General features: G+C 44.5%; 2 protein-coding genes across 5 annotated transcripts; both read right to left on the reverse strand.

The window, feature by feature from the left end:
- Positions 1 to 285: 285 nt before the first annotated feature.
- TMEM230 (transmembrane protein 230) lies at positions 286 to 14,991 on the reverse strand. 4 transcript variants are annotated; one of them, XR_012642945.1, is made up of 5 exons: positions 14,925 to 14,991; positions 10,062 to 10,189; positions 8,315 to 8,437; positions 6,598 to 6,835; positions 286 to 419 (listed from the first exon to the last, which is right to left on the reverse strand). XR_012642945.1 is itself a non-coding variant. In XM_074981682.1 (4 exons), the coding sequence occupies exons 2-4, from the start codon at positions 10,158 to 10,160 to the stop codon at positions 6,695 to 6,697; spliced, it is 363 nt and encodes a 120-aa protein (XP_074837783.1). In that variant the 5' UTR covers positions 10,161 to 10,189; positions 14,925 to 14,991; the 3' UTR covers positions 5,501 to 6,694. The 4 variants fall into 4 exon arrangements, 1 of the variants encoding a protein (XP_074837783.1); XR_012642946.1 differs by having other exon boundaries at positions 296 to 416; XR_012642944.1 differs by lacking the exon at positions 286 to 419 and adding an exon at positions 426 to 569.
- Positions 14,992 to 20,125: 5,134 nt separating this feature from the next.
- Positions 20,126 to 24,771, reverse strand: PCNA (proliferating cell nuclear antigen). The gene is made up of 6 exons (XM_074981622.1): positions 24,459 to 24,771; positions 23,775 to 23,872; positions 22,939 to 23,006; positions 21,781 to 21,975; positions 20,531 to 20,654; positions 20,126 to 20,394 (listed from the first exon to the last, which is right to left on the reverse strand). The coding sequence occupies exons 1-6, from the start codon at positions 24,677 to 24,679 to the stop codon at positions 20,312 to 20,314; spliced, it is 789 nt and encodes a 262-aa protein (XP_074837723.1). The 5' UTR covers positions 24,680 to 24,771; the 3' UTR covers positions 20,126 to 20,311.
- Between the last annotated feature and the right edge of the window lie 586 nt (positions 24,772 to 25,357).

The raw sequence follows: 25,357 nt of genomic DNA on the forward strand, positions 1-25,357 counted from the left end.
ACATGACTCCTAGGTGACTGGGTCCTGCTGATCAGCCAGAATGTTGAAACAGCATGTTGGACATGGGTCTATTCCAAGACCCAGGCCCTGTTACAATCTCCCTCTTTGTTCTGGCGAACCTCACCCAAAGACACACAAAGAGCCTGAGTCAACAGGCTCTGTGTTGCTTTCTGCAGCTTCCCCCTGCAACCAGCCCTGGGAAACCCCCACGTAGAGCACAGGCGCCAGGTTGGCTCATTATTTCTTTACTTAAATGAAAGGACCTCACAACGGGCCGGAGGAAGTGCTAGAAGATGGACTTTAATTATGCTTGGCATTTCTGTGCTTGAAGCAGCTGATGGCTCGCTCTCTCTCAGCTGGTGTCATCTGTGTCCTTGCCAGCAAGCAAGGGCTTGGTGGAGAGTCTGGGGAGATGTCTTCTAGGAAACAGGATACAGTATCAGGGTACTTACAACAGCTTCAAAAATGACAAGATTGGCTTACAAAATTATAAAAGTGGAGTGTTTTTCCTTTCCCTCCTGGTTTCTGAAGCTTCAGAGAGCACTTGGATCACTCCGTCCAGTGTTTCCCTGCAAGCAGGAAGGTCAGAATCTCACTTATGTTATGTTGTACACAACCCCAGGTTAAAAGTATAGTGGTTCAAACGCTAAGCATTGAAGAGTAAGGAAATATCAGAACTAGAGTTAGGTAACCCTCTGCATTCCAATTGCGTGGGTTCCTCTCCCATGCTGCCTGGCCTTGGGGGGCACCTGAGGACAAAGAAGAGACAAACTTCCTCATCTCAGTTCACACCTGTACTAAACACAGGCCACAGCAGCCCAGAGCAGAAGTTGCAAGTAAAATCACTCTCCGCCCTGGGCAAGAGCAGGCTTGGTGCAGACAGATTCTTCAGGAACTGAGCTGCTAATCTCTAAGGGTCTCTATACAGCTTGTACACATGGATTTTTCAAAGAGTTTTAGCTTGACCCAGTTCGAGGAAGTTATTGTAGGGATGCCAAGGGATAGCTCAGTGGTGTGAGCATTAGCCTGCTAAACCTGGGGTTATGAGGTCAATCCTTAAGGGGAATCATTTAGGGATCTGGGGTTTAAAAAAAAGGGATGGTACTTAGTCCTGGCAGGAGACTGGACTTGATGACCTCCTGAGGTCCCTTCCAGCTCTGTGAGAGGTGTGTATGTCCATATCCCAAAGTCTCCCTCAGTTAGCTATCGAGTCCCTATTTCTAAAGCATGGAGGTGCTAGAACAGGGGTTGGCAACTAAAACAGAGAGAAGGGCCACTTTTTCCAATGTGGCAAAAAATCATAAATTTAAGAGCCACAATGCACATGAATAGGAGATGGTCCTTAATAAATAACATCGAACTATACTTTTGTAACCCCTATTTTGAGAACAGCATGCACAGTGATTTGTAATGCAATACACATTTACAGCAGGATGGTCACAAATTTTTACATATTCTAATTCCTCACACTTTACGTGTGTGTTTGTTCCACTGTCTTCCTGACTTTCACTCCCAAATCTTCTCTCTCTTTGAAGGATGCTAGGGGAAATTATCCAACGTTTTGACATTACATATCATTTGCTATTTAGATATGAGTTGTGCATTTTGGGCCTTTTAGACATTCACTGTTAATTGAAAACCATCAGGAGGGATTTTTTTTACTTTGCATTTATAGCATCAGGAGCCACAAAGAAGTCCTTAAAGAGCTACATGCGGCTCTGGAGCTGTAGATTGCAGACCACTGCGCTAGAACTTTTCAAAGAATTGTCCAATATAGACAAAACAACGTATTTTCTCCAGCCTTATTCTTGGAAACAGCTGGCCCCTTTGATGGCATTTCTCCCCTTCCCTTTCTCCCTCCTGAGGCATGCCCTCCAGCATGTAAAATTTCAGCCCAGATGGTTAAAGTCTAGCAAAGTTATAAGTAACGGAAGACAGGGCCTTCCCTGTCCAAATTGCTGCCTGAACTGCAACATCCACGCCACTCTTTTTAGCAGACTAGCTCCAGTGACATAAGCATGAGTCTGTCTACACGGGCTGTGAAGCTCAAACCCCACTACAGTGTTGACAGACCCTCTTGGTGCCATTTTCAGAAGAATTAATAACTCACCCTTGCCACAGATGGGACTGTAGAGTTGCTCTCTCTCCTTCTGCACTAAACTGGCCCTATTTGCACCCCTCATTTCACTTGCCCCAGCAACCCATCCCCGCTTTCACTTTAAAGCCTCTCCTCCTACAATGTAACTTTCACCTCCCTGTGTCAGATGTGGACATAGTGCTGGCTCATTGCCTCGCGTCAGCTGCCACCTTCCTCTCTGGACTTGGCTCTCACTTGCTGGATTTAGCTGCCGTTGGCTTGTATGTCAATGTTGGGGAAGTGGCAATGACCTTGGACTGGAGAGCAGTGTCAGGATCACAAGAAGGGGGATAGCGCCAAGCCAGCATGCAGCAGCATAGCAGAGGCACATGTATATTTCATTGCCTTCCAGGAGATGGATTAAAGCAGCACACAGGGAGAACTGATGTCCTGCATTCAAACAATCTGTTCCCTTGGCCCTACACTCCAGGCACATGCAAGTTACTCAGTGAAGGACAGTGCAGCAACTCAGGGGATAGAACTGAGATCAAAAAATAGATGTGGGAAAAATCAGGGCATGGGGGTTAATATGCTGTGCAGTGCGCAGGGCCAAATGGAGACCGGAAAGCAGAAAACCAGGGAGGACCTAAAAATGGTCATTGCAATCTCCAGTCAAACCATTGTCAGATATGTTTGCCTGAAAAAATTCTCAGTGGAGCCTTGACGTCTGTGTGGCATGGACTGGAAGTGCTACTTTGAATGGGAGGTGCACTATTCCTTTGAGACTCCTTCATCTACCCAGTCTCAGCTCCTACCACTGCTGTTTGATAACTCTGTGGATCGCCACCAACCTGTTTTGTAGCCAGGGAAACAGAAGGAGTGGGAAAGGTAGCCTTTCAGGCAAAACAAGCAGCTTGGGAGCTAGGGGTAGCTGACTTTGCTCACCCCCTCCTAAAGAATCCTAGGGTTGGAAGAGACCTCAGGAGGTCATCATGTCCAACGCTCTGCTCAAAGCAGGACCAACCCCAACTAAATCATCTCAGCCAGGACTTTGTCAAACTGGATCTTAAAAACCTCTAGGGATGGAGATTTCACCACCTCCCTACGTAACCCATTCCAGTGCTTCACCACCCCCTAGTGAAATAGTTTTTTTCCCACCCTAATATCCAACTTAGACCTCTCACACTATAGCTTAAAACCATTACTGCTCATTCCATCATCTTTCACCACAGAGAACAGCCTCTCTCCATCCTCCTTAGAACCCAGGCCTCCTCCTGCCTCCCCATACAGCCAAGACCCACTCCTGCAGAGAGGTGATGGCAAGAAGAAACATAGCTTTGCACCCATCTTTTATTATGTTTCAATTCAACAGCTCTTGTCCTGTCCTACTGCCCCAGGATATTGCATGATGCTGAGTCATCAGCTAACAGTAGATGGGACTTCGAATTTCTCTTGATGGGGCCCCTTTCTCTTTCTGGCGTGGGTCTTTTGCAGGGCTCAGCTCCTATTATTCTCTGGCCATCAAGGTGCTGCTGGCAGCTGGTTGTCCAGGCAGGCTGGCTTTGGGGACTGATTCCACTGCACACACACTCCAACTTCTCCGTGAAGTGGAACGCACACCTAACTTTCTAACACCAAGGATTTCTTACAGACTTACGGTATCTATAAACAATTGCTTATTAACTTTTAATACTTAATATAGACCTAGCAGATGCTACAAGACAAAGCCTATGAAACAAAATATAACTACAGGACAAAGCTCAATTTATGACACAAAGCTATTGTTACAAAGTTTACAGAGAGTTACAAGACTTAAAACCAGCCAGGACTGAAAGTGACAGAACTGACATCTGCATGGCACTAGACTGAGCGGAGACTTTACATACCAATGCCCCAGAACTGGACACAATGCTCCAGTGGAGGCCTAATCAGCACAGAGGCTGCATCCAGCCTATCCTATGGGATGGCTTGCCTACAGCTGTGCTCTGAGCCAATGTGGGAATCGAAAATGAAACAGGTCCCCTGTTGTAGCAGCCAGATGTTCTTCCCGCCTACACTTGTAGCTGGGTGCATTAAAGGCCATTTGATCATTTGTCAAACAACACCAAGCCACCAACTGTGATTTTGAGTGCCTTAATTTTTGACCTACTTGACAGAAAGTGCTTTGAGCACTGAAAATTGGGCCCCACCATGGTAGAAAGATGCACATGAAGTTAAAAAACAGAGGCACCCAAAAAGCACTAGAGAGATTTGAAAGTCATAAGCCAGGAACTCCCTCCTCTGTGTCTGTCTCTGTACAGGATCCTGATCTGGGGATGGTGTTGTACCACAACACAAATTAAACAATACATATGTGCCTTAAGAAAAGTTTTTTGAGTGCCTGTTTTTTAAGAAGAGGTTAGACAAAATACAGGTCAGAGATGACATAGGTGTACTGCTCTAGGGTAGGGGAATGACTGCATGGCTTTTTGAGGTCCCCTACAGCTCTACATTTCTATATGTCAGTTGCTTGTTTTATATATCCCATCTACTGGCTGTCAAGCTGTGTATCCTGAGTCAGCTTCAGTTAAAATGGCTCTTTCCCAACTGTCTAATGTGCTTGCCTGTAAAGTTAGGTAGAAGTAGGGGTTTCTTAGAAATAATAGGTCCTACCTACTACATTGGGTTAAGACAACCCTCCAAATACTGATTTTCTTCTGTGTTCAGCAACTGATTATGCACTCCTACAATATGCATGAAAGGCGCTTTGATACCACCCTGGCGTTGAGTTGGATGAAGAGGTAGAGAGTGAGCTACTGGCTGCAGCCATTTTACCCAGAATGACCCACTTTTCGGAAACAGTGTAGCCTCCACGTTTGATGCGTAGAGATATGTCTGCAGTTCACAACTCCTTAAGATACACAAATCCATTCCTGCTCCCTACAGCTTCAGTCAACTCTCTGATTCAGGGTTTAGGCCCTCTACTGCTCATCATGAGAAGCCATTCCACATGCATTTATGAGTTGCAAGCCCATCCTATGGGCACAGGATGAGAAGCAGCAGGAGAGAGCAGAGCCTCTCATGACCTGCTAATCACAGGAAGGTCAGCATCTCATTCAAGGACTCCAGGAACTGGTACAATACATTGTGTGATAAATCTAGGCTCCCCACTTCTATTCCCTTACTGGTGAGCCCTGGGACTTGCTGCCCATGAGACCATAACAAAGATGAAACAACCCAAATCCCCATCCCGGCAAAGTGATATGCTTTGTGCATAGCAGCTAACAGCATGAATAATGGAAGAGGAGGAAGCAGGTAATGGCCAATCCTGATGAATGCTCAGTCTAGGGACCCGTGCTCAGTTACTTCCAACAAGTTCAGGAATCATTTGTATTGCATGTAAGTGTCTTCGGATTTCAAACACAAACGTTTATGAACCTTAGGTAGGCCATAGCACAGTTTATTCATATTAAATGCACGTGCTTGAATTTTACATGACAGTTTCTTCTTCCATACTTGCTCCTTGGAACAATGAGTTCAGCCACTTAGCTAGTGCAGATAGTAAGGTGAAACCCACTAATTGTCCTCTGTTTCTTCTGAAACTCCAGAATAATCTAACAGTTTACAGCTAGTAGAGCAATACAAGATAACAACATGTGCAGTATCATCCACACATAGATTTGCCTTTTGTAAGTTTGGGGTTTTATGTACAGCACAGGGTCTAGTTCTACGACATAGAGACACATAGCCAGCTCGGGGTTCTGAACTTCCCTCAACTTCACTAGTATTCAAAGACAAGGAAAATTCAAGACTGGAGCCCAGATTCGAATTCTTCATCCTGCCTTGCCACAAAATCTGTCTAAATCAAAATCCTAAGTCGGCTTTATGAATGGCTGGCCAATAAGCTTGAGCAAAATTAATAGTAGGGTGGGATGTACTTGGCACCTGGCCAACATGTTTGCATGGTAAGTTAACTTATCCGTCTGACAGGAGAAGGAGTTGTAAGACAAATGCACTGTAATTCGTTGCACACACAGCCAATTTCCTCTCCCCTTTTCCTTTGCAATCAGACTGTCAGACAGGTGAACATTCCAGATGCAAACCTCTGGTGAATGATGCCACTGGAATTATTTTTACAAGTGTGCAGCAGTATAATGGATGTATGGTATTTGTTTGCCACCAAGGTCCTAGTTACAGCTTTGATCTATTTGAAAGAGAAAACATGTCCTAAAATACACAATCCATTTGAAATGACTCTCTCTAGATAAAAAAAAGTTGTTGTTTTTTTTTGCTCAAATTATACATGGTTCACTGGCTGTTGGGCCACTGCTCAACTTGGCTTACCCAAGAAGTAGTTCCCCTTGGAAATAAAACGTTTCTTTTAACAGGAAGTCACATGCTGTGCTTCACCAAATGTTGCAAACATGTCTGCCAAACTCATGTTCATAACAAAAACCAAGAAAGCGTGTGTAGCCCAATAAAATATACATGAAACTAGGAAATGGTATCCACCAATAAATGTACTTAGTTTAGGTTCTTACATGTTCCACCTTTGATATCCGGGGTCCAGGTAACTAACATCTCTTTATGAGAAACTCATGATAACGTAAGCCACGCTCTCTGGCGCCAGGGTGCATTTTAGTCATCAAAATCAGGAATGTCATCATACGAGTAGCCCCTGTAGCCTTTGGAAGCATAATAGGCGATGCGCAAGTGATAAAAGCCTGGTAAGAACACCAGAATCCCAATGATCAATACTGGGACAGCTCGGTCTGTACCCTGGAGGAGAGAAGCAGAGAGACATGAGAAATTAATAAATACTTGTCAGCTGAGGCAAGCTCCTGTTCCAAAGCCCTTGCTAGAGCACACCTGGACCCTGCCTCAGTTGATGTCCTTGCCCAGAAATGCAAACCACCATAAGCAATTATTTGACCTATGCAGTTCACCTAGAGTCTGGTTTACTAAACAAGCTAACAGTAAGGACATTAGGAAAAATTTCCGGACTGTCAGGGTGGATAAGTACTGGAATAAATTGCTTAGGGTGGTTGTAGAATCTCCATCAGCACAGATATTAAGAGCAGGTTAGCTAGACACCTATCAGGGATGGTCTAGATGGTGCTTGGTCCTATCATAAAGACAAGGGACTTGACTTGATGACCTCTCGAGGTCCCTTCCAGGTTCTAGTGCTCTACGATTCTCACTCAAACCTAGAATCTCACCACCTTTTTTTCCATGCTTAGCAGTCTATTATGTCCCTTCTAGACTCTTAATTCCTCCTTAAAGACTTGTTTCTGCTCCTTATTGTAGCAAATTCCTGCCAGATCTTTCCCTCCAACTGGCACAAACAGCTTCTTCCTCCTATTAACCAGCATCCACTTATCAGGCCCATTCCAGACTCTCAGAGACGCTCCAGAAAGACCTCTCCTAGCTCCTGATCTTCCCCCATCTGACAAAACAGGTTGCCACCATATGATGCTTAATATCTGGCCCAAATCTGTCTGAACTCAACTGTCCACCAAAGGCCAGATCCGCTGGGCCAGGTTTGATCTGAAATCACTCTCTACCAGAGAAGCTCTGAATTGATGAATGTTTTAACTTACAGGGGAGAGGCACTACTGTTATTTCTGACGGGGTTAAAATGGCTTCTTCTGCAGCTTGCAAACTCTGCAAATTTGAGTGGGGGGCGTTTAGAAATAATTGCCAACTACAGACTAAGGCCTGCAAACTTTGTGAAGGTAAAACTCTTTCCCCAGCTGGAACTGTGGCTGAATAAGAGTCAAATTCTGCACTTCTATCTATAGAGAGATCCAGTCATCTGCCTCAGAAATGGTAAGCAGCAGCCAGTGTTCCCTCTAATTGTTTCCATCCATAGGTGGAATACATTGTGTTATGTGCAGTGAGGCATGTACAGATGTGTACCACCAATAGAAACCTACGCTGCCCATGGTGGGTGGCTGTGGGCACTCTGCTAATCAGCTGGGCAGCACCTGAATCGCTCCTGGGCAGCTGCCATTATGGAAGCAACAAGACATAACAGCTTAAGAACTGAAGAACTCTGTATCGGGCGGGGGGACAAGTTCAAACTTAGGTACTTTTACTACCCTGAATGCAGCTTAAATGCCTAGAGAGGCAGGCTGCCTCCAGGCTGTGGCCAGTGAAGTTTCGTACTTAAGACAAATCTAAGTTTGCATAAGGTGATTTATTTATTTTTTTTGGAGGCACCAAACAAAAAAGCCAAAAGAGATTCAAGCCACTTACACCTTTGCTAATGTATCCTGCGAGGAGAAGGGCTCCTATGACAATCAGAAGGGTGCCGATCAGAAAAAGCACCGTGGCCAGTGCAATCGCCTTGTAAGGGATTTTGGGTGGGCTCCTCTTGAACTGTAGGGAAGGCAGATATTAAATGGCATTAGAACTGAGCATGCCTTCTTGTCTGTGGGCTGGGTCTGAATGTAACCTGTAGGCAGAGGGTGGGGTGGGCCGGGCCGGAGGGGTGGGTGAAGGGTGTGAATGCACCTCCTCCACCATGTCCAGTCTCTCTTCCTTCCTCCCTGCAGTGCAATGCAAGCGGGGAGCCTGCAGGGCGCAATGAGGGAACCTAAGGCACCCTGGGAACTGTAGTTCTTTGGCCAGTTCCCTGCCTAGAGATATGGCCCTGGAACAGGGAAGGGACAACACTTCCCAGCGTGCCCTTGGCCGCCAGCAACAGGAAAGGAAGGAGAACAAGGGAATATTGTTTTTCACTTACGATATTACAGCAAGATCCCAGAAGGTAATTTCTAGAAAACCTTTTACTGTATAAAAGTTCAATATGTTATAACAAGATCATTTTACCAATCACAGTTTCCACTTAAATTTTTCATTAACCTCACCTATGTGCACTCACTGCACAACTATTTTGAACTCCTTTACATTTAAAAATATTCTGGTCCCCATTTATAAAAAAAGCACCTGTCCGCCCACAGAAATTTCTGCGTATGTGCCGGGAAGGCCATCCCTAGAGGTGAGCCGGGACAATGGACCAAACAGAGAAGCTGCCACAGGAGTCTGTTCTAGCAGTGGGGATGATAGCAGCAGCAACAGCTTGGTCCTGTCATACAAGCTCCTCCATCCCTATGGGCTCAGAGTTCTACCCAAGTGACCTCTTTTTTTTCCACAGCTGGGATTCATACTTCCTTCTTCCCAGACTGGGCTGTAGCTGACAGACAGACTTGGAAGCGCCAGTGTCTGTTCCCTTCAGGTCTGTCACACCATAATGGGCTCTTCTCACCTCCAAAAGGAACAAATCTAGACCTATCCTTCTGTGATGGCTGCTGGGTAACCTGGAGGCATAGCATGAGAAGTGCAAGCCAAAGGCATGAGACTTTGCTCCCTCTTGATTTTGGACAGCACCATGGGAACAAGCAGCCCTCACATCTGTGCTATATTATGACAACGTCCACATCCCAAGCCCGAATGGTCAAAGCAGCATGCGCTACAACTGCGCATCCTCTGCATGCACTGATGTGCAGGCGTGTGGCATAACACAATGGGGCATGTGCCCCAGTGTGGTAGTGCATGACCCAAGAGACTTCTTCTATGGCTTGCTGCAGGCCGTTCAGGTCCCTGACTAGAGCAGCACACAGGGCCAGACAGGCCTGCCAACGATGGGGCAAAGAGGGCACTTGCATTTGCTCTAGGCCCACGGCAGTTTGGCTCCATGCAGCTTGGGGGCAGTGGTGGGGAAGCCAGCACCATAGTTCCAGCAGTACTAAGGCCTGACTGCTTTAGGCCCTGCCCCTTCTGCCCTTCCCCCTTCTGGAGGCATGGAGATGGGCCCCCCCTCCCACCTTGTCCCAGGGCCCACAATACTGTCAGCCCCATTGGGGCCAGAGGAGAAACTCATCCCACCATATTCATAGAAGTCAACATAAGACAATATTCAGAGATGCTAGATATTGCCACAGAAGGTATGCGAGGGATGATGGGGGAGAAGAGGAGCTTTTCCTCTCTTTTCCCCTTTTACCTGCAAGTCAATATACCCATCGTCCGTGCTGGAGAGCTTGGAATACTTCACTTTACTGCTGGGGATCCCAGCGCTTAGATTAGTACGTGAAGGCATCATAACAGGGAGGCTGTGTCACCCGCTATAACCTGAAACAAACAAAGCTATTGCTCATAGCAGCCTACACAAGAGGCAGAATATGGCAGAATGAACAGCTTGGAGTTTATTACAAGGGACGCTGCCAGGTGGAAGATCATTTCTAATGAAAAGTTGATTTATCTGTGTTCCTAACATCTTAACTCATTAATAAAAACCCCCACACCTAGTATTTATACAGCACATTTCCATCCACAGATCTCAAAGGGCTTCACAAATGTGAAGAAGTATCATTACTCTCCTTTCACAGATGGGGAAACTGAGGCACATAGCCAGGACATGACATAACGATGCAGGGAGCATACGGCTGATCTGCTTTATCTCAGCCGAAAGAGCTGCATTGTAGGAAAAGCCAACACCCTTAAAACGTAATTCTTTTCTGTGCATTTAGGCTATTTGTCCACTCTTTATACTTCAATCAGCATAGGCATAGGCTCTAGAAGCAAACTGCACCTGTCCTTTGATTTATGAATGTAATTTGTTCAATGAAAACTGATCATAAAGGTGGAAATCTATAAACTGAAAACCGAGCTGCCAACGGAGCACTGGATGTGCCTTGGATGCTCAGGTGAAGGTTGGTTCTTTGTGGTAGTGAAAATAGCGTTTGTAAATTGAAAATAGTTATAAATTAAATGGTTCATTGTGGCAATAATTCATAAAGCAGAAGTTTGTAAATTGAGGGATAAGTGTACACAAGTTTCATTAGCATATCATGGCAAAACCATAGTAGCAAATACTACAATGGAATACTGAATTCCACAAAAACCTGGGACTGTTTTCAGTGGAATTTAAAACACTGCCTCTAGTGGGATTTTACAAATATCTGTTCTTTTAAAAATACTTGGGCATTAAATATCCACAGGCACAAAATGTATGCAAACCTATGAGGCCACAGGCAAACTGTAATCATGTGCTACACAACCTGTGCCATGAGATCATGGCCACTCCCTAATCTGGTGACACAAAACTCAATATTAAATCAATTAGGATCCAGGAACCTCAGTCAAAGATTAGTGCCAAGCACTAAACAGCCAAAATAGTCTTCTGAAGGCAGGCACTCTCCTCATTTAGCTCTGTTTTACTGAAGCTGTAACATTCTTCAGAGATATTCTGGTTTTGCCACAATGGTTTTTGAGGTATGAGGTTCACTTTGGACTAGTGCAAGACGTGAATTGAAACCTGAGCTTTCCCATCTAACCCCAGACATTTTGCAAAACAGATCTGTGCACAATCATTCAAAACTTTGGGCTTTCATTCCATAGTGGAGCAAACACCATTTTAAAACCTTACAAGCTGCTGCAAAATGGAATTGGCCCATCCTCCGGCCACTGCTGTCATGACAGGCCAGGTGCAGAAGGTGGATGGAATAGAAACAGGAAGCAGCAGAAAAACAGAAGTCCTGGCGTGCAGTTGGCTTGCCTAGTTTAGCTCTGCAAAGGAGGTGATGTTCCATTCTGGAGTTTTATTTAGCCAAGCTCTGCTTGTACCCTGTAATTTTAACATGTTGTGAATCCAAGCCCTGTGGTTTTCTTGCCTGAAGTGGCACCCGGTCGAGATTGTACTCATTTGGTTGGTGCTTTGTTGTACATGATGGCCTTTCTAGGAGATCAAACCTGCATTTATTCTGCCATTAATGCCTCTGTAGTAATACACAGGAGGCGATGTCTACACAGGCCTGTCAGCAACCGAGCCTGCCACCAGACAAGCTGCTGGAAGTCTGAAACCCCTTATAGCTTTGCTGTTCCTTCCACCATGCTTCGTGCTTAGGACTTGTATTCAGGTCTCAGGTACGCTAAGGAAGGCTCTGAACCCCCGCCCCCCGCCCCCGCAGCCTACATGTATACTGCAACTGTTGGGGAGGTTCATATGTAAAAGAGCATTTATAAGACATCATGATGCTGCAATACCATTTAACTAACAGTCTTATACAGGGAACTTCACTTCCCCTTTTCCTACCGGTTTAATTTACTTAAAAAAAACAAAACAGAAAAACCTAAAAATACGTTTGCTCACTAAGAGTACATCTGATTCCCTTAGTTACCTGGGGATTAGGCCAGCTCTGTAACCTATTGAGCAATACACTCTTTCACGCTCTGGCTGTCTCACTCAAATTGAAGGAGAGTCCCCCCACTCTTGAATACAACACAGCCCCACCAAATACTGCCAGCAGGCCTGTTCTTCCCATGCAAGTGTCAGACCTTGCAAAACCAGTAAGTCCATTTTGCTCAATTTCTTGAGAGGATTTTAGAAATTGAAAATTTCATTATTTCAACTTTTTAAATATGAAATTTCACAGGGCTATAATTGGAAGGGTGATGATCCCTACAATTATAGAGGGAAGGTTGCAGTAATTACCTTTTCTTTGGCACTGCTCTCGTGATGGTACTGCCTACACAGCGGAGCAGCTGGAGAGTGGTGGCTGCTGGCTAGGAGCCAAGCTGTGAAGGCAGAGCCACCACCATTAGCAGTAGTGCAGAAACAAGGATGGCATGGTATGGTATTGTCTTCCTTCTTTCTGCACTGCTGCCTGCAGAACAGGGCCCCTGCCCGCTGCCCAGCTCTGAAGGCAGCATCACAGAAGAAAGGGTAGTTTGGTATGGTATTGCCAGCCTTACTTCCCTGCTACTGCTGCTGGCGGCAGGGTGGTGCCTTCAGAGTGGGGTGCTTGGACAACATGTGCCACTCTCTGGCAGCTGCTGTCATGGCAGCACAGATATAAAGGTGGCAATACTGTGACTACTCTCCCTACCCCACCAACCACCTTGTGATCCCTCCTGCAAGTCCCTTTGGACCAGGACCCCCAATTTGAAAAGCACTGGTCTCCCCACTACATTTATTTATTATCTATCTATCTATCTCTATCTATAGTAAAGGGTAAAAGACATGCAAGAGACCAGATTTCACAGTCCATTACATGTTCTTAATGGCTGTGAATTTGGTAGGGCCCTATGTATTGGACACAGGCTTTGATTTGAACTTAAATCTGGAAACTGTATTTGTATCCCAAAAGGAAAAAGAAAAGAACAGTCATTTCTCAGGTAGCAGACAGCCAATAATATTTTAGCCATGGGTTCAATACAGTCCTTAGCTTCTATAATGGACAAAAACCAGACAAAAGCCATCTCAACCCCCTCCTCACCCCTTAATGTTGGGGGCCTACATCCTCCACTACTCTCAGCATTCTATGACAATTGTCAGGAAGTGTGAGGTGCTGGTGAATAAAACTGCATTAGAACCTTCTGACTCTTGCAAAGCACATTAATATACACTAAAGTCTCATGCACATCTGTGAGCTTGGCCTTAGTTACACATTACACGTAGGGAAACCGAGTCACAAACCCCAGATTTACTCTGTTCTGTTATAATTACTTATTTCCACTGAGAGTAAAGTAAGCCTGAATCTGCATTGCTGTGCACCAGTTATACATTAGGGTATCTCCACAGTCTTTTCTAGAGTTGCTTCCACTTTACACCAGCATAAATGAGAAAAGAATTGAGGCTCATTTGTTAACACTAATAACTGTAACTGTAGTGGAAATTGAGTGGAAGTTACATAGGTCTGGTCTACTCTAGGAGGAAAAAATTCATTTTAGTTGCACAATTCTTGTTGCTGGATTTATGCATCTGGAGTCAATTTATATAAATCCATTTTTGTCACTGTCCACACAGAGGGAAGTCAACAGGAGAAAATCACCTGTTGACCTCCCTTACTCCTTGTGACCGCCAGGAGTACTGAGGTTGATGGCAGCACCATGACAGTTCGATTTAGTGCATCCAGAGTAAGTGTGCTAAATTGAACCCGGGAAAAATCTACCCCCCAGCACGCTAATCTTCCCATAAGTGAAGACATACCCAGAAACACTTCAAACACTGAAGACAACATTTGTACTCAGGGTCTAGAATGGGTTGAGACCAAAACCTTGCTTACTACCTGTCCTTTACAGCTTAAATCTGTTTCAATCCAACTTTTCTATGTTGTCAGGCCACCTCTAAAATACCATCAAAGTTAGTTGATTTTGTGTCCCGAGTTAAACTCAGGATCGTGGAAAACCACTCGTGTAGAAGGAAAAGGGTGCTTTTTAAATTAACCAAACTTCCATTCTCACTGTAGCACCCTAAGATTTCTTGTACGAGAAGATTCTATCCTACCCCTGCAAGAGTTACACACTCTCTCCCACTCCTAATCCTGAAAGGGAAGAATCACTTTAGAAGTTTTAAGCTCTCACTAGTATCAGAAACCCTAAACAAGAGAGATTTCCAGAGAGCCCTGACAATTCAAACTCCAGGCAGTTTATCCACCACTACTTTAAACAAACATAGATGAGGGATTCTGGTTCTCTTTCCCTGGCCATGAAATAATGCTCTGATAGCAAGGAGGTAGCCCTGTTAGCCTGTATCTTCATAAAACAAAAATTCACTCCTGTAACACAATTAGATGAGCTTTTGTGGGACAGACCCACTTCTTCAGATCTAGAAGTGGGTCTGTCCCACAAAAGCTCATTACCTAATAAATTATTTTGTTAGTCTTTAAAGTGCTACAGGGCCAGTTTTTGATAGTAAAGAGAATTCAAGAGGGCTGTTTGTAAGCTTCTCTGGAATTGCAGGACTATCTCGCTTAGAGGCAGATACAATCAGCCAGCTCAGCTGTGCACATTTTAGGGATGAAAAATGCAAAGATCTCAGCACAAAGAAGCAGAATAAAAATTGCACTCTCGCTGTGCTCCGTACCTGCCGTCCAAGCCCATCTCTCCCAGTACTGCCTTGCTTTCTCTGCTGGAGCTCTTACAAACTGACCCAGGAAGTTTATGCCCTTTGACAGTCATTTCCTTCCAGGTTGTAATACTAAACCTCATTGTGATTTGACTCCATTTCTTCATTAAAAAAGAAAGCAATCCCTTCATTGGTAGCTGAAACCAAGAATCTGATTGGGGAGCGTCTCCTGTGTGTCAGCAGCTTGGACTCTGCAGTATGTGTTGTATCACACGAATTAGATAATCTGCTGAACACAGAACTCTCCGATGTAGGTGGGTGAGGGGGATCCCCACTTAAAAGGTATCTTGCTCTTACAATTAAAGATTCTGCAACATAATGTCAGGAGGCATTCATAAGTATCTCCTTTATATTTTTAAATGGAGATCTTACAACTGGTGTCAAGACTGGAACGGCCCAGAGGTGCTGACTTTCTGAAAGAGGCTTTCAAAAAAGTCCATAAATTCCAGGGGCCACTCGTGGTTATTTACAAAGGGTATCAAATAGCTTGCATTGATACAAGGCTTTTCAACCCAAAGGGCTGTACCTGCATAATACAGGTTTGTGCAACACAACACATGGCCTTGAGTCTGCTCCCAAGGCTTCTAGTGATACAAATAAATTCACAAAAATAATTAATAAAAGGGCTAGATCCCAAGATTCCTTCAATCATTCCAAATCACAGCTATGTTTAAGATGAGGAACAGCAACTGCACACATGTAACTGTGCAACTACTCTATCACCAGCTTCTGTAACTTAATTTCAAGTTGTGCACTTTTCTGATGGTAATCCATGCAGTTGGGCACTGGGGCAGAAGGCTGTTTGGTTGTTTCAAGTGAACTTCTAGCTCTTGCTAGCAACAGCAATTGAAATAAAAAGCAGCTCATGCTTTTGGTCCCTATAATTTGGGGGTGGGACTGACTCAGACCTTTTTAGTGCTGAGTGGTGCTCATAAGGGAGGTAAACGCTCCCAGATGGAACCAGACAAAAACAGGACAAGCCAGACTGATATTTGACTAGAGAATACTAAAGTTAATAATGTTGCTCAAAATAGCAGTTGTACCTGAGTTAGAATCACATCATTTCTGCTGTATTAAAATTACAAGAAAATTGACTCAAAGGTTCCTATTATGATTACATCTTATTTTTCTCATGAATGCTCCTTTTTAACTGGAAAGGGGCAAAATATCAAAGTTCAGCCAGCCTCAGCTACGTGGTTGTGGGTTGCACCGCAAAGGGAGGCTACAGGCAACAACCACTATTCCTGCTTCATATCCAGGGGTGCAACATGATTTAGACTACCACCATGGATGTCTAGAACTGTTTTGCACTGTACAGTATGCCAAACCCTACCTGAGGTCCATAGTTCACCATCACCAACTGCTTGTCCAAGTGCAATACAGTGAGATTCACTGGTTGGGTGTCCACAACTGATCTGAAAAAGGTGCTATAATAGGAGACAGAATACCACTGACCTTGGCTCCTATATTGATTCATTACTTACTGCTCCCACATCAGTTGCAGAGTTTGGCTTTGACAATGACAGTAATTCTGGCAGCCCCACTCGACCCCCTCATCAGGGTCATAAGCCATCTAACAATGTCATGCTGAAGTAACTAGCAATTACACAGCAGACTGCCAGGAGGAGCTCAAGCAAGGTTGAGAGGCATACACGCAGGTGCGGGGGCAGTGTTGTTCCTCTAGTGCAGGTTTCTCAAATGCAGCCACAAAGGTGGTTTTTGCACAGCCAGGATAGTGATGGGGGCTGGGGCTGAGGCAAAACACTGGTCACTTCCTCCTCATTCCTCCTGGATGTACTGCTGTGCACCGCATCTGCAAGAAGGTGGAGCACAATGATGCAGGTACAAAGTGAGTTCTCCACTCACCTTGAAGAGGAGGCAGATGGGGCTTGAGCTTCTGCCCCAGTCACTGGGTAGCAGGTTCAGCAGGACTTGAAGCCTGGCTCTCCAGCTTTGAGTACTTAACCCTGCTTTTGGCTATATAGTGGTAGTGCTGAAACCTAGTTCTGACCATGTACTCTGGCCCATATCCAACCAGCAGTTGGCACCTCGGTCCAGCTCCGACCCCAGGCTTCAGCAATGGGAGCCAGACCTAGCTGCTGACCCCTAGCCCTGACCAATGCTCCTGTTAATTTTTCTGTGGGTGTAATAAAGTTTGTGCACCAAGTCATGTGTACACCACCCTAGGAACACACCATCCATTATGACTGCTCTGCTCATCAGCTTGGTGGTACCCAAACCTCTCCTGGGCAGCCACCACACACACTCAGCTTACAGGGAACACTGAGGAGTGGCATGTACTGACTTCAACTCAAGCCACACAGCCACAGCCCTCACTGCTGACCCCCAGTCCCAGCCATGTAGCAGCAAGCACTGACCCCTGGTGGCAGAAGCTTGCCTCAAATGCAAATCTCAGGCCCTGGCTATGCACCAATGACAACAGGCACTGACAAAGCCAAGCAATTCTAACCTCTACACCCATGGGCAAAGTTTGCACCCCACCCCCACAGGTCCAATCCAGTCCTTAATCCATCCTTGGGCTTGCTAAGTATTCACATGCATATATCACTTGTCACAGCATTTAGCTGGGAGGCTGCAGTGACTAACACTTATCAGACCCTGCCACATGGCTCCTAGTAAGTGTGCTAGGGAAGTGCTATTAACAGATCACTTTTCATAGCATTATTTTTATTTGTGAGCCCAGGAAAAACCCAATCATCCTTACACCAATAAATATCCAATGATTTGTGTACACAGGCACAGTATCTTTATAAAGCCAGTACACATGCACACAAAGATATTTTATGCAGCCATTGCTAATTTACTAATGAAAGGTTGGTTGGTTGTTTTTGCAGGTACAGATCACGCTAGACAAAACTGCCTCAGTTGCTGGACTTAGTATTAACAAGGGGAAGACCAAGACAATGAAGATCAACCTGGCCAACACCATCACACAGGGACAGGATGGCCCAGATGTGGAGCAGTTTACCTACTTAGGTAATATTATGGACAGAGAGAACAGACAAGGATATTAGTACCAGGCTAGGGAAAGGAACAGCTGCATTTAGACTCTGGCCCCTGTGGAGTTCACAAATATCTGCAAAGATAAAACTGCAGATCTTCAACACACATGTAAAGTGTGCTCTTGTATAGATGCGAGACCTAGCAAACTAAAGCCTTCAGTTCACAAACTACAGACATACCACATATCACATAGCAAGACTGTCACAAATGCATAGCTTTGGAACTGAGCTTGTTGAGAACCACTTGCCTTTCAAAAGAAAGCCATCATTCAGCATAGTCCCTCAAGCTCACATGTAACCTGCAAGGAAGAGGCAAATGAGGAAAGCCTCTGACAGCATGGAGAAAAATCTACTGACTGAAAGAAAACAAATGGGGGGTATAAGCTAGAAGCTTTGTCTCAAGCTGGAGTGAGCAGGCAGAGAGCTGTAGGTGACCTGTACTCCACAATGTACCAGGGGTCTAAATTAAGTCTTTCCTGCAGTTAAGCACTTAGGGGAAGAGTCAGCTTGGACCAACACAAGAATTAGTGGTCACAAATGCAAATAGGACTTTCTGAACAGCACCTGCAAACCACCTGCCTTTAAAGCAGTACTGCTGCCACCTTGTGAATCAACCTTGCTGTATCATTCTCTGATCAGATATTTAGCAGTTTTCCCTAAATGGTGCAGGCAAGCTTCACATAGCTGTTCACTAAGTTGACCAACCCTGCTCTGACATGGCTGAACTAGGGCATACTAAGGAGGCACTGAATATTGATCTGTGTCTCAATATTCTTCAATTTGGTCATTAGCATGGCTGTTTGGAAGCTTTTCCTAAGCATAGACATGGCATAACAGGTTACAACCATCGTCAAAAATCTTGCCTCCCCTGCGATCCTGAAGTGCGTAAGGTGTAAGATCACTTACATGCCTGCCCTTACCTTCAGTTCTTTCCAAATGGCTCCAGAAGTAGTCGTTTCATTTTAAGATTGTCAGATTCTTTATAAGATGAAGTGCAAAAACACTGTTACACAGGGAAACCAGAACCACAGCAAGGGAAACTGTTACCCTTTAGCTTAACACTGTTTTTCTTAAGTCAAACAAACCACCTTTTTAAGTAGTCATGGGGGAAAAAAAAAAGGGGCATTTCAGGTATCTTGAAGATGCTAATACTGCTTCTGTTGAAGGATATACATTTATTAGAAATCTTAGTAATTGCCACTGACATTTAGTTAATTCTAAGTATGTAACAACTGGTGGACTTCTCATTCATGGATCTTATCTGACTAATAAGAGTGAAAGTTACAAATTTAAGTAGTTGTATTTAGAGAAGCGGCATTAAAAGCAAAAGGACTTATTTAAAAAAATTTAGTTAAGCTTAAATCAATAAGCTAACCTGGTATAAGCCAGTCTTTTAAAAAAGTCAGCATATCTATGCCTTGGTACCTTAAGCAACTGGCATCCAGAGCTATGCTTACGCTAAAGTTTATGGGTTTAAGCACTTTGTCATACCTGCCGGGGGGGAGGGAGGGAGAAGCAACAGGTAGTTTTCCTTGTCTTTAAGCCACCCTTTTTAATTAAATTCCTTACTTTCACAGCCAATTAAATTTCAAAATGCAAGGTGGTTTGTGTTACATGCTCACGCACCTGTCTGACCCATCAGTTACAGCCCTCAAAGTGCTTAACTTCAAAACTAAAGTGTGAAGTTAATACACTTTTCTAGTGGTATTTTGATGTCAGAGGATTCAAACCAAGAAGCTCATAGATGTTAGGTGACCAAGTATTAGAACCTTAGTTTCTGCTAGGGTTCATGCTTACATGAAACAGCCCTTTGCTTTAAGCCTACAGATTAATAGCACTGAAAATGTTATTTATCCATAGTTCTGCAAAATAAAATTTTTCAAGTTCTATGTTACTTTCACACTTCAGTTACATTACAGTTTCTAGTTGGAAAACAAAGGCATTCAAGAAGCTGAATGAGTTATGTAGCCAACTCCGTGAACTGAGATCTCACAGGTAAATCCCTAGAGATATTACAGGTTCTATTAAACTTCATGTTTCAATACATTATTTTTAAAACCACTAGTGGCTTCCAAAAGGAGTAAAAGCTTAGGTTCTAAAAACAGAATCTAAAAGAAGGTGTAAATAGACAAGTGGTCTAGAACAGATACAAATGTTTTAAGTAGATACAAAAACAGTTGGAAAAATATTTACAGAGGAATATCTACAAATATGCCTAACAGCGTTGATTTGATGCTTTAGAGTAACTGGACATGGCCTTCCTTCTCAGAAGAATTTTCCATTCCCAAGAGCTCAGTGGATTTCTTCCTTGATCCTAGTGCTTTAAGAACCATCCTGTTGATCCTCAATCTTTGGGGCAAGATAGTATTTTAAGTGTCCCATATCAGCAATCTTATACTCCACAACTGCAGAAGAAAAAAGCCAAGCCAGTTATTCAGAACACCCCCAAGTGTTTATGCTCGTTGAGACTTGACAATGCATCTAAGTGATTTAACTATACAAATGTTGCTTTAAAAACCTAACAAAGATAACATTACCTACCTAGTGGAACATCTGCAGACATACTTAGTGTCACTGTAGGTGACAGTGGTGTGGCTTTGGTAAAAAAGTTCAAGTACTTCAAAGCAAAAGTGAGCTGGACTGGTTCATTCATCTCTATTGTAACCTGACAAGAGAAATCATGAATTAGATTACACTACTCTTAAGATAGCAATTAGTAGAGCTCTATTTAGCCATGTTTCTGCACTGAATTTCTTGGACACATTTTATGTTTTATCTTCCATAGATGTAGCAAGACACAAGCAGGCTCTTCAATGCTATCTACTAGTTGCAGTGCCCATAACAGCATTTTCTACCAAAGTGGCCTCCAGGCTTTTATGTCCAATGTTATCTCTTGAATGCAAGCGATGGGGTAGAATCTATTCTGTCTGTCCCCAAAGAAACTGACCTCTACCCACCACTCCACTTGGCAAGATGTTTAGGGTGCAGGAGTGATGCATGCAAGCTTACAGCTGCCTCCCATGAGGTGCAAGAGCATGGGAAATAAACTCTTGGAGGAAATCTGAGTGCAGGAGGCAGCTCCAAGTGCTTGCATGCCTCATTCCTTCACCCCAAAATTCCAAGTGCAAGAGGGAGCCCCAGGCTGGGTTCAGATAGTGGGGGTGCAAGTTGCAATTAAAGGCAGCAGTGTAGTAGGATACAGACTAGCAGTCTGCCTAAACACCCAGGCCACACCTGGAACTGGCAGCTAGCTGACTGCAGGCATGTGGGCACCCATTCTTGGAGGGGATCTCCATGGGCTGCACACTGCTGCCCATGGCCAAACATGCCACTCATTAGCTGGGAACAAATTAGCCAATGGGAGCTGCTTCAGCAGTGCTGGGGGATAAGGCAACAGAGTTGCCTCAGCTCTCCTTTCCCAGGGCTGCAAAGGTATCTACACCTAGTCAGCTGTGGGGCCAGTCAGGAAGAGACAGCCGAACTGAGGATTGTAATTAAGTGGCAGAGGTGCCAAGATCTAGCACTCAATCACAAAACAGGTTACTGGCCACCGTTTACCACAATAAAGCAGATACCAGTCTAAACACCAGTGGCATTTTTCCTGCCTACCCCATTTGCCCAATACAGGATCAACTAAAACAGGTATTTTATACTTTCAGTTCTCTAAACCAAGCTAGAGAGGTTTGACTTTTGAGTCTTCTGAAGTCCAATTTTTGGAAAATTTTAAGCTCCTGCTGCAACAGCAGAAACTCAACTCCTCATATTTTGGTCTGAGAAACTTCCAAACTTACAGCTTCTTCCTCTTTATCCACATTACTGGTCTGGGATAGCTTGATGTTACCATTTCCTAGCTCTCCATTAGCAGAAAATTTTACTCCATCTTTTGCACAAGATATGACAACTGCATCTCCAATATGGCTCAGATCTCTGCAGATTCGTGCAAATTCACCAGAAGGCATTTTCACTACACAGCTGTATTCTTGTTCCTGCAAGATGCAAACTCTAGATATAGGTTAACAAGTTTCTGAACAAAGACAGCTTTCATACTGTGTCATTTATTGATGAAAGCTTTTAGTCCTTCAGAAAACAAAAATTCTACACTAAGCTTTCATATCCAGCACCTCTGAGAGGGAGGTTGCCAGATACTCAGGTATTACCTCTCTTATCCATAATATCTAGCAATGCCAAACACTAAAGGAAAAACTTTTAGCTATTAAAACACAAAGGTAGAGTATTTTATTTACTAAAAGTAACATTGTATACTGTACATTTATATTGAATGTGTTATTTGTATTTACTTTCACTATATTGTAAACATGAAACTAAATTCTTATGGTTAAAACGCTGGTTATTTGAGAGTTCAGATATGGCAGATTTACTGTATTTATCTACTTCTATCATCTGAAATATTTTAACCTACATAGCAACTGAAAAAACAGCATCTAGTTAGCAAGATTTGGCCCTGACACTTTCAAGCTGCTTTTTACTTACATCAGCTCTTCAGTACTAAGAGGCTCATTTTATTTTGAAGTCCATATAAAATTAAAAAGCTTAACAACTTATGTTTACGCAAATCCACTTAAAGCAATGAAACAAGGATACTTAATCCTTCAGCCTATATTAGCTAATGTGGATATCAACTAATGTAATTGTTATTCTAATGGATTTCACAAGTAAAGCGTCTTGTTGTAAAGTCTCTTGCTGGAATAGAGTTTACATTAGCTACTGTTTTATACTGCAGATTTAAGACAGACATTACACAGAAACCATTGTAAGACTTCTACTGAAGTTTAAGGAGACCTTTGTTTGGAATCTAAGTAATCCTGGAAATAAAATTTAGGTACACTTTCTTACACAAACACTAGTCAACACATTTACAATCAGGTTGTAGTCTTACTTGTCAGACCGATAACATAATCTGGGTCAGCAGTTGAGATGAAGTTACTTACAGGAATTCCAAGTTGTTCAACATCCAAATCCATTAATTTCATCTCATAATCAGAGACCTTCTCTTGATCTGAAAAAAAGATATTTTTGACCTGAGGTGTTCTGAAACATTAGAACTAGTGTTCTTAGATTTTACCCAGAAATTTCTTGCAATAATCCTAATCATCCCTCCACCACCCCCAGGGCACTGACAACCCCAGATGCCACTATTTTTCCACAGTAGTGGCTGCAGCAGTTGGAAACTACAAAAAACTTAAAGTAACTCAAAGTTGGGTACCTATTTTAATTCTGCAATAGCAAAGCAAGATAAGGTTAATTACCTGAAGTTTTGCTTCTTAAAGGAGAGGAATTTTCACAAGATTGTTGAGGCACTGCTGAACTCTTATATTCAAATTCAACACATTAACAGGTGATTCCAACAGGAATAAGAATTTTTAGATTATAGGAGCTCTTTTGCCTACTTGGCTTAATCTAATTCTTAACTCGCCCCACACCTTCTGCCCCTCTACTCTGGATTTGCTCACCTTGATAATATTATTCTGATTTGTCAACCTTGACTATTATTTTTGGTTCTCTGTGCCTTAAATCTCTTCTAGTATGGCTACAATCTGAAGAAGTGTGTCTGTCCCACAAAAGCTCATCACCTAATAAATTTTGTTAGTCTTTAAGTGCTACTGGACTGCTTTTTTGTTTTCAAGATAAGGTCGTGATGACTTGTTCCAAAAATACAGAAATAAGAGAATTTCATTAGTGCATTAACACCCCCAACTCTGCCTCAAATGAATTACATAGAAGTTCCTATCTTCATGTTAAAATGATTTATACTTCAGATATTTACTTGGTGCTTCAAATACCAGAGCCAAGGTATCAGCATTGTCCTCTGCTCGGAGAGTGATTATGTCCTCATTGCCAGCACACTTCAGGATTTTGGACATACTGGGGAGAAAAACCAAGAAGAATTTGTTATTCTTTCAGTTACACTGCACGAAACAAATACAGTGAAAAAAGTCCAGGGGGCTACATCACACACCCATTTCACACTGCTCCCACCAATGCATCAATTTCAACAGCAGCCTTGGAACGGAGGCAGGGGTATAGCACTGAGATGACTCTGGGCACTGCAGAAATTTGCCTCCCCATCCCAGGGAGCGGGGGGAAGAGATAATGCAGCAGGGGTGCATGCTGAAAAGCCGTAACGGGGCGCCAAGGATCGGCGTAGAGGGCACGACAGCGGGTCGGACGCCATTGGCCCAGAGCTCCTGGCCGACCCCCAGGTTCCGCACCCACGTGCGGGTTTCCCGCCAGCGCGATCGGGCATGGCGCCTTAATGACGTCACCTCCGGCGGAGACCCGCGCGCGGCACAGAAAGGGCGCGAGACCCCCCCCCCGGCAGGGAGGTAGGGGCCCTTCCCTCCCCCCAGGGGAAAATCGCTCTCCCACCCCAGTTGCGTGTCCCCCCCGACCCTGGCTCGTCGGGGAGGTAACTGATACCCCGCCCGCGGCAGCACCCCAGCCCTGCTACCTGGCCAGGTTAACTCCCATGGCAATGTTGCGGTCGCAGCGGTAGGTGTCGAAGCCCTCTGAGCGCAGCGTGAGCTGCACCAGCGAGACGTGCGCGGAGTCCATGCTCTGCAGGCTGATACCGCCCGAACCCAGATCCCAGCAAGCCTCGGTGATCAGGTCCTTGAGCGCCTCCAGCACCCGCTTCAGCACCGAGCCCTGCACCAGCCGTGCCTCGAACATCCTGTCAGCGGGCACAGGCAGCGCCACGTAAACTTAGACTGCGCTGTGCAAACCCCCTAATTGGCTCCCCTGCGCGCCAAAGGCCGCTCTTATATCGCCCCTGCCCTCCCGGTCAGGCCCCGCCCATATCTCTCATTGCGCCAATCACACTCGAGAAAGCGCCGGAAGGCTCGCCTACACCATTTTTTGCCACCAATCAGTGCCCCCGTCACACCAGTAGTTCCGCTTCCCGAGACGTGCTAACGCTAATGATTGAAGTACAGCTATCCCGCCCCCATGCCTGGTCGGCCAATCATGACGTACTCCCGCCAATCACCTAGCGCACAAAAACAGGGGCTGTGGGCCGTCGATAGTCTTAGGGCACGGCAATTTATAAACGCTTGCCTTTCATTGGCCATACGTGCATGCCAATCACTAAACACCGCCCTCCTGAGCCATGCTTCCTCCCGGCTCTAGAAAGAGCCTTAGGGCTCCAACGTTTTGTGACAATTGAGAAAGGGGTGGCCGGGGGCTGCTAAATGGGATGTGAGGACCCTATAGATTCCATGGCGTTTGTTGGGATGAACACAGGGGACCCTCAGTTCTATGGAAATGGCGAAATGGAATGTTGAGTTCCCCATCTCCCACCCCAAAGTTCTGCAGGAGGAGCGGGTTGGAGTGTGGGTGTGTGTAGGGGGG

Source organism: Carettochelys insculpta, chromosome 31 (genome assembly GCF_033958435.1).
Source record: "Carettochelys insculpta isolate YL-2023 chromosome 31, ASM3395843v1, whole genome shotgun sequence".
Classification (NCBI taxonomy): domain Eukaryota; kingdom Metazoa; phylum Chordata; order Testudines; family Carettochelyidae; genus Carettochelys; species Carettochelys insculpta.